We start from the raw sequence: 14,788 nt of genomic DNA on the forward strand, positions 1-14,788 counted from the left end.
ATTTCCCGCTTATATAAGATTTTTTTCCCTAAAGGCCTGTTTCCCGTCAGAGAAGCAGGACATGATTAATGGTGCAAGAAAATCCATCACTAACTTTTTTCGAATAACGCAGCTAAAGGCAATGTTGGTTTATGTGTGTAAGTGAATGACACACACACACACACACACACACACACACACACACACACACACACACACACACACACACACACACACACACACAAACACAAACACACACAGTAATGATGGAGAGGGTCCAGTAGAAGGCAAGGAAGAAATCAGAATTAAATTAAGAGTTGAAATACAAGGGAACAGTAGAGGCCCTAAATCTGCGCATCATGAGAGACAGAAGAATGAAGTATGACCTAAACACAACTTTTAAATCCTTAAACCACTTTATTGTAGTCAGCAGCGGGCAGTTCCTTGAAATATGCAAGGTTAAAACAAACAAACAAAGGCCACAACATAAAATCATGCAAAAGAAGCACATCAGAAAAAATGTAGAGATTATATTATTGTACAAAATTGGGAATGAATTGAAAAAACTGAGCTATGGGATAGTGACTGTGGACATCATACGAAGAGGCAGTTACATGAATTAGCCAAGATCCATAAACCAGAGTAGCAAGAACTGCTTCTGTTTCCTACTGAAACATCGTCAGAGTATTAATATTATTCCAAACACCGAGAGACTTTGGCAGCAACTTTGAATAATCTCACTTAAACAAATGATCATTCGAAAAAGGAATCTAGTAACACAGAGTTTCTATAGAAATTCACCCAGAGAAGCTGTTTGGATTTGAATATCATAAGATCATTCATTCTAACAGTTTTCATGCAACTAACTTTTAGTCTTATTTTCTTACCATATGATTGATTGTACGTTGGGATCATGAATATTTAAGACAGCAAAACAACATTTCAGGGAAAATTTATATATGTATATTGCCTTAGCGGACACTGAAGTATTGTAATCATTATTACTTCTGTTACTGTTATATCATATTTCTAATTACCTTCCGCCTTTAGCAAACAAACGAAGGAATCATCATTTCCAGACAACAAGTCTTTAACTATCCTTCTTAACGTATCCAAACCAGGAACTACAGTTCATTTCTTCCTCATTATTGTTATCTTAATCTGCTTCGACCGGCCTTGAACCTAGCTTCTTCACTACACCTTCATCTTCACCAACTTTCATCTTTACAAAACCCTGATTTTCATCACGTTGTTATCTGTACCACACCGTCTTCAATACACCCTCATCATGACTGCACCCACATGTTAACAACAACTTCATTTTCATTGCATTCTTATCTTCAGTACACCATCATGTTCATGAGACCCTTATCTAATGTTGTAATGGTGATAAAAGCTTACCCAAAACCCACTGCTTTTTGTAACATAATTGAAACGCTATCAGATAGTAATAACCAGAGTAGTCTGGGGTAATGTATCCGTAAATCACAACGTGATACTGACCCATATTACCAAACCAGAACGTTACTCTTGAATACTATTGCTCGGAATATTGCCCTTACAACAATATTGTCCTTACAACAATATTGCCCTTACAACAATATCTGAATAATGGGCCGCACACTTCCAGTGAAGGATGATAGTATTGTTCTTTGAATATTCCAGCTAGAATGTTGTCCTCAAAATTCGGCCCAAAGAATATTGCTAGAGAATATTTCTCCAGGTTATAGACCCAGGCTATTGCTCCCAGGCGACAGTTCTAAAATGATGTTGCAAAATGTTATCCCAGTATAGCGCCCTCAGAATATTGCCTTAGCTCTAACGTTCAGGATTCTTCCCAGCAGGCAAGCCTCAGGTGAGAGCAGAGAGCGACACAGTGGAATGGGCGTCAGATGGCAGCGGTGTGCGTGTGGGCGGCGGGGATCAGGAGGCAAGGGCAGTGGACGAACAAGAGGAGGAGTCTTGGGCGGCGGCACTGACGCTGAACACCCAGGGACCACTCGACCCCAACGCCCAGAACAACACCGAGGTCCTGGCACAGGTCGGAGGCCAGGCTTCCTTCTCCTGCTCCACTCATCACCTCTCCGATGAAATGGTGAGTTTAACGGGGCAGTCGAGCCTTGTATGGAGGGGGATGGGCTATGCAAGGGGAAGTACGGAGTACCCTGTAGATTGACAGGATTGCCGGAGAGCTTGGCTTTAATAGGACGATGTAAAGTGATGGCACATTAATAGGAGCAAAATTGACCGACTTCAAGGTAAGGCAGTGTTAAAACGGTGAGAGTATAACGCAGACGAGGCTGGAACGTTGGACTGACCAGGTGTTAATAAGGAAGAGATGCTGTGTAAGGGAGGATAGGGTGGTGCCTTGTTATGTTAAGAATTGATGGATTGGGATGGAGTTGATAGTTTAGTCTAGTGTTAATGGGTTGGGATGGCGGTTGATGGGAAAGGATAGAGAGGATAATAGGTTGCGATGGGGGTTGACGGGTTAGGATAGGGGTTGACGGGTTTGGTTGGCTGACTGGTTGGAATAGGGTTGACAGGTTAGGAAGGGGTTGGTGGGTTGGGAGGGCAGTGATAAGGTGCCGACAGGTTGATATGGATGACTGAAGGGTTGATATGGATGACTGAATGGTCTATATGGTGGTTGCCAGTGAGGATAGGGATAGTGAACTATCAGTGACCATGGCAGGGCCTTGTATGGTCGTCACCCAGCGTCCTGCTCAGTATAAGACTGGCGCCTCACTGGGCGCTGCAGCAAGCCACAGAAATCCCAAAAACGATTCTAGGATTCTCTTCACGTGGTCCAAGGGCGAACAGTGCATCGCTTCCTCCTCTTAAGACGTGAGATCAAGGTACATTCATAGATTTTCTAGAGATCTCTTGAGCAGTTTTATACAAAAGTTGAAAGCAGAAAATAGGAGCGGCATTAATGTCTGGAAACCTATGAGCCTGCAGTGCCTGGCAACTGCAGCAGCAAAGATGGCTTCCCAAGGAGAAAACAACTTTACTTCATTATGTCCTAATTCATGGATATCATTCATGCCTATGATTCATGCCTATAAAATACTTGTATGCATAATTAATATGTATTCTAATATCCAATAAAGTTAGCCTCTTCATAACTGCAAATATGTAAAATTCAGTAATTAATTCATGCTGCAGCAACTGATCATGAAACCGAATATTCAATTTGTTTACGGATTATAGAGTGGCAGCAGCTTCTTCTCTTCTTGAATCCCACAGCAGTAGGTGGGAAGGCATTAGTTTCCAGGGCTCCAGGTTATATCTCCCTTAATTCTGGTGAAATTATCGGCTGTAATAAGATGATCAGTATGCAAGCTTTCATGGGAAAAAGTTTATTTTCCCTGGCAGAGAAAGAAAGAGAGAAACGGTGAAGTTAATCAGCAAGTTTCTCTGTCCACACACATACAATGGACAAATCTTTACAGGTCGGCCGTTGACTAACCTACCATTGCAAAAGTAAATCAATTTATCTTGAGCTATGCAACTAACCCTACTACCTTTATCATGAAGCACTTTGAAACTTACCTTCCCGTCCAAATGGCACCCTGCCGTAAGTATCTCCCCTAAGTAATCAAAATATAGCAAAAAAGTAAGTCAGCGTAACGTCAGGATTTTAGGACATGATAGACTCTCTCTCTCTCTCTCTCTCTCTCTCTCTCTCTCTCTCTCTCTCTCTCTCTCTCTCTCTCTCTCTCTCTCTCTCTCTCTCTCTCTCTACTCCATTATGTATTATCACTACATAATTATCTAAGGATCAATTTCTGTGAATCCTGGTGTTACCCACGACTTTCTAAAGGCTCCTACGGCTTAAGTCTGCGCTACTTCCAGAAGCAGGAAATATAAACTCCTTTTTAACGAGAAGTTCTTTGACGAGACTGTACTGCCAATGATACAGCTTCACCTAAGCTGTGTAACGTCGATCAGTGGAGTCTGATAACACCCGTATATATATATATATATATATATATATATATATATATATATATATATATATATATATATATATATATATATATATATATTAGATAGATAGATAGATAGATAGATAGATAGATAGATAGATAGATAGATAATCACACACACACACCAGGTAGGGAGTTGGCTAACAGGCACGCGAGACTGCCATTACAGTTCTCCCTTGTGGCCAATAATCCTAAAAGATTTCCTAAGAGAATTGTTAAGATGACCCAATTTACTAACAATATTACCAAGAAATGAAATTAGTTTAGAGGTGTCACACGAGACAACTCTGGGAGTAATCTAAATTTTCAGCTTTACTTCGTATGTTCGTTTATCATCTTCATATTTAATACAATGGATGAATTACTCTTTTTACCTGACAACAACCAGGGAAAGGATTGCTGGATCACTTTATCTTCTACTTGTATTCTCTCTCTCTCTCTCTCTCTCTCTCTCTCTCTCTCTCTCTCTCTCTCTCTCTCTCTCTCTCTCTCTCTCTCTCTCTCTCTCTCTCTCTCTCTCTCTCTCTCTCTCTCTCTCCTGTATATGAATCTACCATCTTGATATTTTCTTATATAACAACATCCAGAGAAAATGGTACATTAACTTTTCGTTTGTATAAGAATGTACGTATAGGAGCAGAAAGAAAACATCTCAGGCTCGACTGACAGATGTGCAAGTGGTCGCACCTCTGTGAGGCAATGACTGGCTGTGGCTGTGGCTGCCTAATCAAGAAGAAATTATCCCAGGCCAATTAGACCCTCTCCATCTGGACTGAAGCACCGAATGGGCGCCACTCGTTTCTTTTTGGAGATAACACATTTTTCCTTCCTTTATTGCTCACATATAACATAACTGACTTTTATATAGGCATTTCTCTTCTTTATGAATATATATATATATATATATATATATATATATATATATATATATATATATATATATATATATATATATATATATATATATATATATATATATATATATATATATATATATATATATATATTGAAATTCTATCTATTTAAGCATATAAGATGTGCTATGAATTCCATGTATTTTTCTGACAAATTAAGGTAAGTTATGATAAGCTTACATTCATCATATGCAGGCAGACTGTGTACTGAAAATGGTTTTGGAGTATGAAATTTTCATATAGTGTGGGATTTGGTATTTCTTGGAAATATGATATAGATTATGAGTGCCCTAAGCACAGTCCAACCGCTTATGATACCTGTGATGTTTGCCAGGTGACGTGGATGAAAAGGGACGATGATGAACTGTTGACAGTAGGACAACAGGTCTACTCCGCCGAGAACCGTTTCACCGCCACCCACTCCCATGCTACCAAGGTCAGTCCCTTAAGATTTTCTCATTTCTTCAAGTTCGGTCTTTATACCTTTTTTATCACAAGGTTTAATCACTTCAGAAACATATCCTTAATGACTGCCTCATTATATAAGTTCAGTTTCATTAAAACACTCGCTCCATGAAGACAGTTCCCGCGATTCCTTTACTTAAGCAAATCACTTCTCCCTAAGTTCTCTCAATGAAATATCTTTGTTGCACTCTAGATCCTGTATCAAACTAAAGTGAATTACTCCAACACCTGCTCAACACGTTAGGCCCTAATATCACAGCAAAATCACTCTTCCGAAGTCCACCTCATCACACCAATTCCAGTACCCGCTAGACCCTCCTCTCATCAGAACAGTCTGTCTGACGGTAGGTCTCCCATCAAAGCCAGGCGAATGTTCCCCTTCCACCTTCTTATCATAACAAGACTAGTTCACCTTAGAACGTCTGAATTCATCGTAATGATGGGATGATCATTTCCCCTAGGTCCTTCGGCTCTCTCTTTACTAGAACGATGTTTTTCACCAAAGAAATCCTCTTTCCACTCTCTCACCATAACAGAAAAAAGTCTTTATTGTAACTTATCTTAACATTGCTAGTCCTGTTGATCCCTGCCACAAAAAGGTTCATTCTCCTTGAATCCCCATCACAATGTGTTAAGCCTCTCCGATTTCCAAGCCACAATAAAGTTAGTACCCCTGATCACCCCACTACTCCAAAGTTAGTACCATTTTCCTCCTTCCTCCTCCCATGGGTTGTGAATCAGGTCAGTCTTTTTTGTACCTTCCAAGTACAGCCAGATTAGTCCCTCATACATCCTTCTACAAAAACCAAATCATACGCACATGAACCTTCCTAATACTACAGGTTAATTACCCTGGACTCTCCTGCAACAATCAGGTCGTCCCCTACGACTTAGACCCTCCTACTGCAAACAAATTCGTCCCTTCTTGACTCTTCTACATCAGTCAGGCGAATCCATCTGGTCCCTTCCACACAGAAAAGTCATTCCATCTAGTAATCACAAGACTACTTCAAATTCAGACTCTCTTGGTCTCTTTTCAGTCATGTTAAGTTTCTTTTCCTGCCTCCCAACGACAAAGATCAATATCCACTTTACATTCCAACTATAACCAAGTCAGTAATCCCCTTCCCTCAACAGACCCTTGCACCATGGACCTGATGCTACAGCCAGGTCATGTCCTGTCAGACTCTCTAGGCAGACCTTTGATCGTCCCACTTTAACTCTTCACTAGAACTAAAAAACTCCTTCTAGAACTTCCCAGTCGAAGCAGATGTCTCAGTTGGAAATCCAGCTCCTCAGGGCTAGTATCTTGTTATCCCTTTCACAAGAGTTAGGTTTGTTCACCTGAGAACCGTTTAGTAATGCAAGGACATTACCCATGGACCTTGATGTATTTTGGGTCATCTTAGTCTTCCTTTCTGACAAGTTTAGGTTCATGTTCTCTGGATCCTCCTCCATAAAAAGTGGACCCTCCTAAAGCGGTCAGGTCAGTTACTCCAAGAACCTCACAACTAGATCAGCATCTCTGGGGCTCTCCTTGCCCCCTGTCGTTCCAGCCTTCTAATGGCTGTGTACATTCTCTCTTATGCTACGTCTCACATGCTACAATCTTCTCCAACTTTCACCCTCTGCTTCACCTCTTCCCTTTCCTTCCTTGACCTCTTCTTCACCACGTATATCTTAAGTTAGTCCTAATCTCTTCTTCGCTATGAACTCTGTACTCCACCCACAACCTTCTGCTCCATCCACAACCTTTTGCTCCACCCACAACCTTCTGTTCTGTCCACAACTCTCGCACCACCAACCGTCTCATGCTGCACGCCACGGGCCCTTGCTCAACCCCCCCCCCCGTCAAACCTTGTTAGTAGCGAGGATGAGATGGAATAAATCTTTGGTAGAGAAGGACTTAACTTTTTTAGCCCCTTGTGGTTGAGCCTTCCTACTGAGCTGATCATGCCCCCGCCCCCCGAACGTCCTTAATGAGCAGCTCTGCTTAACAGATTTATGCGTTTTCGGAAGAATGACTTGCTGGATTAATGAGGTGTTGGATTAATGAGTTGTAAGATTAATGGATCTTCGGATCTGTGTTAATAGATTAATGAATGGCTGCTCTTAGGTTAATCCACGGTTGGATTAATCTGCTGCTGCATTAATGTGGTGCTGAATTAGTGTACTGTTGTTACTGTTGGAATTAGTCGTTGGATTACGCTTCCATTGCATTTGCATGTTCTTGGACGAATGTGTGGTTAGCTTTATACACCGTTTTTTAAATATGCTATTGGATTAATGTATAGCTGGATTAATTCATTTTTGGATTAATATGGTGTTCGATTAATGAGCTAATAAATTAATGACTAGTTAGATTAACGAACGACTGGATTAATGATAGGTTTGATTAAAGTGATGTGAGACTGGTCTTTTGCTGGATCAATCCGTTGCTACATGAATGTCTTGCCAAACCGGTGATTCATCCAAGTATTATAGTGTTGAACAAATGTGTTGAAATTATGTTTTGCCTGTTTAGATTTTCGTGGAGTAATGATTATCTTTGTCAGTGAATTAATGTATATATAGGTTGATGGATTAATATGCCATTGGGCAACAGCCTAATGAGCAGTTGAGTTGATGGATTAATTTGCAGCTAGATTAATGGATTAACGTACAGCTTGTCAAATGGAAAAAATGAGCAAATAACTTGATAGTTTAATGTGATTCTGATTAAGTGGATTAGCATATAGCTGAGTCAGTGGATTCAGGAGCAGCTGGGTCAGTAGATTAATTGCCGCTCGTCAGTAGATTGATATGCAGCCGAGTCAGCAGATTAATGTGCAGCTGAGTCAGTGAATTAATGTGCAGATGAGTCAGTGAATTAATGTGCAGCTGAGTCAGTGTATCAATATGCAACTGAGTCAGTGGATTAATATATATTTATATATATATATATATATATATATATATATATATATATATATATATATATATATATATATATGTATATATATATATATATATATATATATATATATATATATATATATATATATATATATATATATATATATATATATATATAAAGGTTATTAGGTACAGTAGGGTTGAGGGTCAAGTCAATTGGGAGGTGAGTTTGAATGGAGAAAAACTGGAGGAAGTGAAGTGATTTAGATATCTGGGAGTGGATCTGGCAGCGGATGGAACCATGGAAGCGGAAGTGGATCATAGGGTGGGTGAGGGGGCGAAAATTCTGGGAGCCTTGAAGAATGTGTGGAAGTCGAGAACATTATCTCGGAAAGCAAAAATGGGTATGTTTGAAGGAATAGTGGTTCCAACAATGTTGTATGGTTGCGAGGCGTGGGCTATGGATAGAGTTGTGCGCAGGAGGATGGATGTGCTGGAAATGAGATGTTTGAGGACAATGTGTGGTGTGAGGTGGTTTGATCGAGTAAGTAACGTAAGGTTAAGAGAGATGTGTGGAAATAAAAAGAGCGTGGTTGAGAGAGCAGAAGAGGGTGTTTTGAAATGGTTTGGGCACATGGAGAGAATGAGTGAGGAAAGATTGACCAAGAGGATATATGTGTCGGAGGTGGAGGGAACGAGGAGAAGAGGGAGACCAAATTGGAGGTGGAAAGATGGAGTGAAAAAGATTTTGTGTGATCGGGGCCTGAACATGCAGGAGGGTGAAAGGAGGGCAAGGAATAGAGTGAATTGGAGCGATGTGGTATACCGGGGTTGACGTGCTGTCAGTGGATTGAATCGGGGCATGTGAAGCGTCTGGGGTAAACCATGGAAAGCTGTGTAGGTATGTATATTTGCGTGTGTGGACGTATGTATATACATGTGTATGGGGGTGGGTTGGGCCATTTCTTTCGTCTGTTTCCTTGCGCTACCTCGCAAACGCGGGAGACAGCGACAAAGCAAAAAAAGAAAAAAAAAAATATATATACATATATATATATATATATATATATATATATATATATATATATATATATATATATATATATATATATATATATATATATATATATATATATATATATATATATTGTGCATATGCACAAATAATCACCCATCTCTCTCCATCAACTTTCAGTTTTACCCATATCAGGCTAGGGTTTTCTTTCTTACACTCTATCACATACTCCCAACACTCCTGTTTAAGGAGTAGTGCTACCCTTCCCTTGCTCTTGTCCTCTCACTAACCCCTGACTTTACTCCCAAGACATTCCCAAACCACTCTTCCCCTTTACCTTTGAGCTTCGTTTCACTCTGAGCCAAAACGTCCAGGTTCCTTTCCTCAAACATACTACCTATCTCTCCTTCTTTCTCATCATGGTTACATACACACACATTTAAACACCCCAATCTGAGCCTTCGAGGAGGATGAGCATTCCCCGCGTGACTCCTTCTTCTGTTTCCTTGTTTCCCCTTTTAGAAAGCTAAAATACAAGGAGGGGAGGGTTTCTAGCCCCCCGCTCCCGTCCCGTCCCCACGACACGTGAGGAAAGCGTGGGAAGTATTCTGTCTCCCCTATCTCCTTTATCCTATATGTAGCATTCATGGATCTGGAGAAGGCATATGATAGAGTTGATAGAGATGCTCTGTGGAAGGTATTAAGAATATATGGTGTGGGAGGCAAGTTGTTAGAAGCAGTGAAAACTTTTTATCGAGGATGTAAGGCATGTGTACGTGTAGGAAGAGAGGAAAGGGATTGGTTCTCAGTGAATGTAGGTTTGCTTCAGGGATGTGTGATGTCTCCATGGTTGTTTGATTTATTTATGGATGGGGTTGTTAGGGAGGTGAATGCAAGAGTTTTGGGAAGAGGGGCATGTATGCAGTCTGTTGTGGATGAGAGAGCTTGGGAAGTGAGTCAGTTGTTGTTCGCTGATGATACACCGCTGGTGGCTGATTCATGTGAGAAACTGCAGAAGCTGGTGACTGAGTTTGGTAAAGTGTGTGAAAGAAGAAAGCTGAGAGTAAATGTGAATAAGAGCAAGGTTATTAGGTACAGTAGGGTTGAGAGTCAAGTCAATTGGGAGGTAAGTTGGAATGGAGAAAAACTGGAGGAAGTGAAGTGTTTTAGATATCTGTGAGTGGATCTGGCAGCGGATGGAACCGTGGAAGCGGAAGGGAATCATAGGGTGGGGGAGGGGGCGAAAATTCTGGGAGCCTTGAAGAATGTGTGGAAGTCGAAAGCGTTATCTCCGAAAGCAAAAATGGCAATGTTTGAAGGAACAGTGGTTCCAAAAATGTATATGGATGCGAGGCGTGGGCTATGGATAGAGTTGTGCGCAGGAGGGTGGATGTGCTGGAAATGAGATGTTTGAGGACAATATGTGGGGTGAAGTGGTTTGATCGAGTAAGTAATAATAGGGTAAGAGAGATGTGTGGTAATAAAAAGAGTGGTTGAGAGAGCAGAAGAGGGTGTTTTGAAATGATTTGGACTCATGGAGAGAATGAGTGAGGAAAGATTGACAAAGAGGATATATGTATCAGAGGCAGAGGGAACGAGAAGTGGGAGACCAATTTGGAGGTGGAGAGATGGAGTGAAAAAGATTTTGAGTGATCGGGACCTGAACATGCAGCAGGGTGAAAGGCGTGCAAGGAATAGAGTGAATTGGAACTATGTGGTATACCGGGGTCGACGTGCTGTCAATGGATCGAACCAGGGAATGTGAAGCGCCTGGGGTAAACCATGGAAAGTTGTGTGGGGCCTGGATGTGGAAAGGGAGCTGTGGTTTCGGTGCATTACTGCATGACAGCTAGAGACTGAGTGTGAACGAATGTGGCCTTTATTGTCTTTTCCTAGCGCTACCTCGCACACATGAGGGGGGAGGGGGTTGTTATTTCATGTGTGGCGGGGTGGCGATGGGAATTAATAAGGGGAGACAATGTGAATTATGTACATGTGTATTATGTATATGTCTGTGTGTGTATACAAATGTATACGTTGAGATGTATAGGTATGTATATTTGCGTGTGTGGACATGTATGTATATACATGTGGGTGTGGGTGGGTTGGGCCATTCTTTCGTCTGTTTCCTTGCGCTACCTCGCTAACGCGGGAGACAGCGACAAAGCAAAATAATAATGATAAAATTATATATATATATATATATATATATATATATATATATATATATATATATATATATATATATTATATATATATATATATATGTATTCGATGTCTGCGAATGGACTTTGCAGCGAATGGAACCATGGAAGCGGAAGTAGTCACAGGTGGGGGAGGGGGTGAAAGTTCTGGGGGAGATGAAGAATGTGTGGAAGGAGAAATCGTTATCTCAGAGAGCAAAAACGGGTATGTCTGAAGGATTAACAGTTCCAGCAATACTATATGGTTGCAAGACATGGGCTATAGATAAGACTGTGCGAAGGAAGGTGGATGTGTTGGAAATGAAATGTTTGAAGACAATATGTGGTGTGAGGTGGTTTGATCGAGTAAGTAATGAAAGGGTAATAGAGGTGTGTGGTAATTAAAAGAGTGTTGTTGAGAGAGCAGAAGAGGGTGTATTGAAATGGTTTGGAAATATGCAGAGAATAAGTGAGGAAAGGCTGACGAAGAGGATATATGTGTCAAAGGTGCAGGGAACAAGGAGAAACTATTTGCAAATATCAGTATAAAATCAACTTAAAGATACAATTTTATTACGATATTTCCCAGCTCCTTCTCAATGTTATCACTTGAATAACCATAATAATGAGAGGGCCTACACATGTGATCTTCCTCACACCTGTGTAGCCGTGTTCTGTATCTGTCTTTTCCTACACCTCTGCAACTCAACTTATCGCATATTCTTCCTATCACCTGCAAAGCACCTAATCAGCACCTTTTCTCTGTTCCTTTCTTGTCCCAGGCATGGGTGTTGATGGTGAAGGATGTCCAGTTGTCTGATGCGGGTCATTACGAGTGTCAGCTCACGACACACCCGCCCGTCACCTTTTTCTACACTCTTAAAGTTACACGTGAGTACATGTGTCAATTTGTCCACTATGATGTAGAGACAGACCAGTTAATGTATTATTCCGTCTTATGAATTATGAAGAAAGTTACGGGCCAACACTGGCAATGGATTCTATCCTACAAGGTACAAAAGGCACAAAAAGAAAGTAGTTCAGCGTCTAAAACCCGGTTAAGTACGTGAATAAGATAAGATAATTGGATAACACCAGCTAGTCAGATGAATAGATAGCACAAGCCCAACTATGTGGATACCATCCAAACTAGTGATGTATTACACCTGTTCAGATAACCAGATAAGCCCAGGGATGGATAAGTGGGTAGTATTGAAAGAGTGGCTAATGTCAGACAATTGGATGATACTAAAGTGGTTAAAAAGGCAATACCAGAAATGTGGATAACCTAAGGGCATGTAGTTGGGTGCTACCAGGTACGTAAGTGAGTATCACCAGGGCAGGTAAGTGGCTTTTACCAGGGTAGGTAATGGGTATTACCAGGGCAGGTAGTTGGGTACTACCAGGTAGGTGAGTGAGTGTCACCAGGGCAGGTAAGTGTCTTCTACCAGGGTAGGTAATGGGTATCACCAGGGCAGGTAGGTGGGTACTACCAGGTAGGTAAGTGAGTATCGCTAGGGCAGAGAGATGAGCGTCACCCGGGCAGGTAAGTGGGTATCATACGAGCTTAAGGAGGTAACAGTAGAACAGGTAAGAAGGTAACAGTAAGGCAGGCATAAGGGTAACAGTAGGTCAGAGAAGACAGTAACAGTAAGGCAGACAGAGGAGCAACATTAGGGCAGGTAAGGCAGTAACAGTTGGTCAGATAACGCGGTAACAGTTGGGCAAGTAGGAGGGTAATAGTTGTGGTGATTGATGGGTAAAAGTAGGGTAAGTAAATGAGTACCAGTCCCACTAAGGTAGGTAAGGAATACCATTAGGGTAGATAAAGGGATGTAATCAAGGTAAGTAACTGGGATGTCATCATTAGAGGTAAGAGGGTGAACAACTGGTGAGGAGATAACATTGGGTTGAGACAGTCACAACACGTGTACGGCCAGACAAGGTAGATTAAGACGCGGTCCGCGATCATCTATGAAATGATCGATGAATTGCATATTGACTCCCGTTTTACGGCCACCAGACAGTGATGGTGAGGAAAAGAGATGTTTTCTTTAATGACTTGATCAGTTCAGAGAAACAAAAAATCACTATGAGGCTGCACTTTAATTGCATTTGCTGGATGAATGTTCTTGTCTGCTCTGATTTCTTCACTACTCATTCGCATCTCAATATCATAGCTCATAAAGGTTATATATCGTGAGGAATCTGAGATATATCGACATCAAAATATTTGTGCAAAATGCTTTTCTAATGTCTGTAGCAAAGAAATATGTTCGTGTTTTCTGTCTGTTTCAAAAGAACATGTATAAATCAAGAACATATACAAACTAAGAACACATACGAACCAAGAACATATATAACCAAGAACATATATAAACTGAGAAGAGATAACATATACAGAAAGCTGCACCAAGAGGCTATTCGTAAGGTATGTCTTGTTTCATGGTAAAAGTTTGTAGGAAATTCACCTGAATTAGTTATTGTCCCTCTTGAGACCAGAGCAGGGAAGTAATAATTGTTTTTTGTTGCTGGTTGAGTGAGAGCGACTATCTCCACAACGACCATTCCATTCTTATGTGTGATGACGGAAGCCTCCATAAAGTGAAGATACTGAGAGAGTTAAAGAGAGTGAAACAGAGTGAAAGAAATGGGGATATATGAAAAAGTGAGTGATGTATGAGGAGTTAAAAGAGGAAAGGGGAAGAGCAAGAGAGTGAGAGAGGCCGATGAGGCCGAAAAAGGTTTACAGCGACATTGAACAAACGATGACGTCTCAGAATTACTCACAATACCTCGTATTTATTTAACGTTAAATACACACAATCCTTCATAATGCCCTGGTATTATCCAGGATGCCATAGCATTATCCATATTGCCTCAGAATGGCCCGGAGTGCCAACCACCTGCCCGCGATATCTAGGTACTGCCAACCCTGCCATGACCTGTAATAATCTAACTCGGTAATTCCACCACGTGTACCTACCTCAGTTTTTTCCTTCATCGTGGACGACGACGAGGCACGCGAACCAACACGACAACCATTTATGGCTGGATTTCTAGGCCTTCCGTGCCGTTTGCAGGGACTTGCGTGAGTGTTGTGGGTGATAGTGCCTGCCCACGTCCGCAGGGAGGACGGGTCTGCACCAGCAGTTCTTTCACGACATCAATTAGCCATGAAATCTGCAATCCAATAAGCAATTTCTGTTAGCTATCGCGGACTACATGATCAATATTCCTGTACTCAATACCTACATTGGTTTATGTTGCTATAGATACTATTTCTAGATGAAGGGTGAGGAGATACGTAAACTTAAAAACATAGTAATGATAAGTGGCTAGGAA

The 14,788-nt window shown here is 41.1% G+C and overlaps 1 protein-coding gene across 1 annotated transcript in view; it reads left to right on the forward strand.

Annotated features, from left to right (window-relative positions):
* Positions 1 to 14,788, forward strand: part of LOC139759822 (transmembrane and immunoglobulin domain-containing protein 1-like) — a 146,706-nt gene that overhangs the window by 91,232 nt on the left and 40,686 nt on the right. The window contains exons 2-4 of the mRNA XM_071682310.1: positions 1,821 to 2,074; positions 5,220 to 5,321; positions 12,226 to 12,334. Coding sequence (XP_071538411.1) covers positions 1,821 to 2,074; positions 5,220 to 5,321; positions 12,226 to 12,334 — 465 coding nt within the window. The remainder of the gene's footprint in view (positions 1 to 1,820; positions 2,075 to 5,219; positions 5,322 to 12,225; positions 12,335 to 14,788) is intronic.

The sequence above is a fragment of the Panulirus ornatus genome, chromosome 34 (genome assembly GCF_036320965.1).
Source record: "Panulirus ornatus isolate Po-2019 chromosome 34, ASM3632096v1, whole genome shotgun sequence".
Classification (NCBI taxonomy): Eukaryota; Metazoa; Arthropoda; class Malacostraca; order Decapoda; family Palinuridae; genus Panulirus; species Panulirus ornatus.